This window comes from Nematolebias whitei, chromosome 21, assembly GCF_014905685.2.
Source record: "Nematolebias whitei isolate Nwh7 chromosome 21, NemWhi1, whole genome shotgun sequence".
NCBI lineage: Eukaryota > Metazoa > Chordata > Actinopteri > Cyprinodontiformes > Rivulidae > Nematolebias > Nematolebias whitei.
The window spans coordinates 31,359,860-31,363,768 of record NC_056518.1 but is presented as its reverse complement, the minus strand read 5'-3'; the positions used below and the strand labels follow the sequence as shown (position 1 = coordinate 31,363,768).

General features: G+C 40.6%; 1 protein-coding gene across 1 annotated transcript in view; it reads left to right on the top strand.

Moving 5' to 3' along the window:
• Positions 1–494, top strand: part of plekhd1 (pleckstrin homology domain containing, family D (with coiled-coil domains) member 1) — a 13,643-nt gene extending 13,149 nt beyond the window's left edge. Inside the window, exon 13 of the mRNA XM_037694693.1 lies at positions 349–494. Coding sequence (XP_037550621.1) covers positions 349–494 — 146 coding nt within the window. The remainder of the gene's footprint in view (positions 1–348) is intronic.
• The last annotated feature ends 3,415 nt before the right edge of the window (positions 495–3,909 follow it).

Genomic DNA, 3,909 nt, shown 5'->3' with positions numbered 1-3,909 from the left:
CTGCAGGTTAGTCTGCAGGTTAGTCTGCAGGTTAGTCTGCAGGTTAGTCTGCAGGTTAGTCTGCAGGTTAATCTGCAGGTTAGTCTGCAGGTTAGTCTGCAGGTTAATCTGCAGGTTAGTCTGCAGGTTAGTCTGCAGACTGATGCAACATTCTGTGGCATCAGAACCGACTTGTTTTTATGATTGGGCAAATCTAAAGTCAGAAATATAAACTTCATGTGTTCATTTGGCTGAGAACCTAAACATGTATCTAACAAGATGTGTCCCTTTAATCATAAACTGAGTCTTTTATTTTGAAAAGAAAAGGTTGTAACTGCTTGTCCTCGGCTCTCCACGGTCCCTCTGCAGTGAAACCGTCGAGGTCGTTTGCTGATGACGGCAGCGTGGAGGAGCTACGGGCGACGGCTCAACGGCTGACCTCTGACAGCAGCTTCAGAGAGAGCGTCTACAAGATCATCACTCGCAAGGACGGACCCGACCGAAGCCCGGACTGAGAGAGGCTGTGCAGGCCAGGAGTCTTGGAGGAGTCCTGCCGCCTCAGCGTTTATTTAGTGAACAAGTATTTAATCTGCTCAACTTCTTTTCTGTTCCACACAAACAACGAGACCTTTCTGTAGTTTGTCTTTTCCCTTTAGGACCCACAGGTTTCATTAAAGTTCAGAACAAACCTCTGACGTTTACTGTGAGTAAAGTCCATCCATCATCCATCCATCCATCCATCTATCATCCAACATCTATCCATCCATTCATCGTCTATCAATCATCTGTCTATTCTCCATCATCCATCCATTCATCATCTAGCCACATCCATCCATCCTTTCATCATCCATCCATCATCTATCATCCATCCTTACATCATCCATCCATCATCTATCATCCATCCTTACATCATCCTTCCATCCATCATCATTACCCGCTTCTTCCTTTTCTTTGTCACTGGTGTTCATATCCAGCAGTCACTGTGTGAGGGGCAGGAGACACCCTGGACAGGTCTCCAGTTCATCACAGGGATGATGTGTGTGTATATATATATATATATATATATGAGCATCAGGATATATATATACTATTAAAGGTATAGTCTGGTTATTTTCAAGTGATGTTTTGTCAAATAGCTGTAGTTAATACATTATAAGCTGTGACATCATTCATTCAAAAGCTTTCAACCAGGCTAGGCTAATGGCTAACCAAATGTGGTTTTCTCTTTTAGTTTTATAATACAATTCATTTCTGAAAAATATCATCCTGATGTTAGCTAAAATTAAATCTCTACACTTTTAAATTAGTTTTTTTTTTTTATCAGTCGAGCAACAACCGTCTTACTTTACCGTACTCTGTGTGCTGGGCTGTTCATCATGTCCTGGACATGCACTATAATTAGAGACCAGGAAGCTGAAGCAGCAAATGATGAGTGCCCTCTGGTGGCTGGCTGAAGTACTTTTTACCTCCTACCCTTCCATCTAAAAGAATGGGACATTTTCCCAACTGAAAATATCAAAATACTTTTTGTTAAGCTAAACTTACTGCTGTTCTTATAATATTCATTTTTTTAAATGTTTAATGAGTTGTTTGAGGCTCATAGATAAATGTCACTGTGACTGACGGCATGTTGGTGTGTCGACACAACTTTTAATGTTCATCCTCCGATTCCAAAAAGCCAACATGGCAGCACCTGAAGGTCCTGAGGCTGAAGGTGTCGTGTCTTCATTTAAGTGTAGAGGTCCAATATTCACTAATGTATCGTTCAACACTTATGTGTTGTTTTGTAGAATGTTGTTGTTTTTTAAACCTGGAGATCTTAAAAAACTGGCCCTCGTTTGGCTAGCCGTTAGCCTAGCCTGGATGAAGACTTCTGCCCTCCTTCGTGCTTTGACTGACAGCACAAATAACATCGCTTCAAAAATGACCAAACTTTCCTTTAGTTGTAATTATTAGTAGGTTCTTGTTTTGATACGTGTTTGTTTTTATCCTTGCATTTTGTTTTCTTCCAGTACTTGGTACTGAACTGTTTGTTTGTTTGTCAGCGTTACATTTTCCAAAGAATAAATCTAAAAACGACGAAGCCGACTCCGTCTGGAAACGTGGTTTTTATTTTCCTGCCGTTCGTTGGCTCCGATTCTTTCCTGTCCCTGAAGAGTTGATGGGAGAAGTGACCGTACGGTTGTTGAACTGAACCGTATAAAACTTTAAATCTTTTCTCAACGAGTGAAACTGAGAGAAGGACGCTCCTGTCACAACGTACAAAGTTTAATGAGTTCACAGCAGAGGACAGAAAACAGAGTCCAGGAGGGTACAGAGTCCAGGAGGGTACAGAGTCCAGGAGGGTACAGAGTCCAGGAGGGTACAGAGTCCAGGAGGGTACAGAGTCCAGGAGGTACAGAGTCCAAGAGGTACAGAGTCCAGAGTACAGAGTCCAGAGTCCGAGATTACAGAGTTCAAAAGAATACAGAGTCCAGGAGGGTACAGAGTCCAAGAGGGTACAGAGTCCAGAGTCCGAGATTACAGAGTTCAGAAGAATACAGAGTCCAAGAGGGTACAGAGTCCAGGAGGGTACAGAGTACAGAGTCCAGAGTCCGAGAATACAGAGTTCAGAAGAATACAGAGTCCAGGAGGGTACAGAGTCCAGGAGAGTATAGAGTCCAGGAGGACAGAGTCCAGAAGGACAGAATCCAGGAGCGCGGCAGGAAACACACAAAGCTGTTTTTGAACCTCGTTCACGCCGATCCTTGATGCAGAAAAATGTCTGTAGCTTGTTTCTGCAGCCGTGATGCGTTCAGGAGCAAAACGTTACATGCCTGAGTTTCAGTCTGGTTGGACTCTGAGGAAGCTGTTCCACCATCTGCTCGTCTTCATCAACAGGACCTGCACTAAGACAAAACTAATCAAACCAGAGAAACACTTTTTTCTATGAAAACACAGCGATACTTGTTGCTGAAAGCTGCTGAACCAGCTAAAGCTTACTTGAAATAACAATTACTGAAAAGTTGAAAGAAGAAGCTGAAAGGATGAGAGATGAAATGATAAAATAGTAGCTGAAAGTAGATCTTAAAAAGGTGTAATTAGTAGAAAGAAGTTAACAGTAGCATAAACATGAATAAATTAGCATAAAGCTGAAATGTAAAAAAACTGACTTATCTAAGGAAAAAAGCCAAAAGGAACACTAAAAAGCTGAAATTAGAAGAAAGAACCTTAATAGAGCAGAAGCAGCTAAAATTAGCAAAACATTGTCTGAAAGTAGCTGAAAAATATACAAAAAAGTGAAATGAGTACAAAAGAAACTGATAAGATATACGCATAAGCTGAAATTAGCTGAAAAGTAGCCAAATTAAGCTAGAATAAGTACAAATAGCTGAAAAATATCTGAGAAAACAGAAAGAAGCTACAAAACCTGAAATTATGAGTAAAAGGATTTAAACAGCTAAAGGGTTTGAAGTATGTGTAAAAATCTCTCTTCATTTTCAATGAGACAAACATGGCCGACAAAGCTAAATATTTCAAAAAGTAACATTTGCACAAAAACCAAAAGTCCCAGCAGGAATGTCCTGAATGAGCCGAACATTTTGAAACATGAATTGTTGAAATAGAACAAAAGTTCTGGAACGTTCTGAAAAATGTGGAAGAAAAATGAAAGTTAAAAACAAGAACTATTTAGAAACATTCAGACTAAAGACCAGACGGGTTTATTTATTTTAATAGACCTGAAAACCTGAAGCTCTCGACCTTGACCTCTCTAAGTGGCTTTAAGAATCTGTTGGACTCCTGGGTAGTAGAGTGCTGCATGAATGTGTGTGTAGTAGAGTGCTGTATGAATGTGTGTGTAGTAGAGTGCTGTATGAATGTGTGTGTAGTAGAGTGCTGTATGAATGTGTGTGTAGTAGAGTGCTGTATGAATGTGTGTGTAGTAGAGTG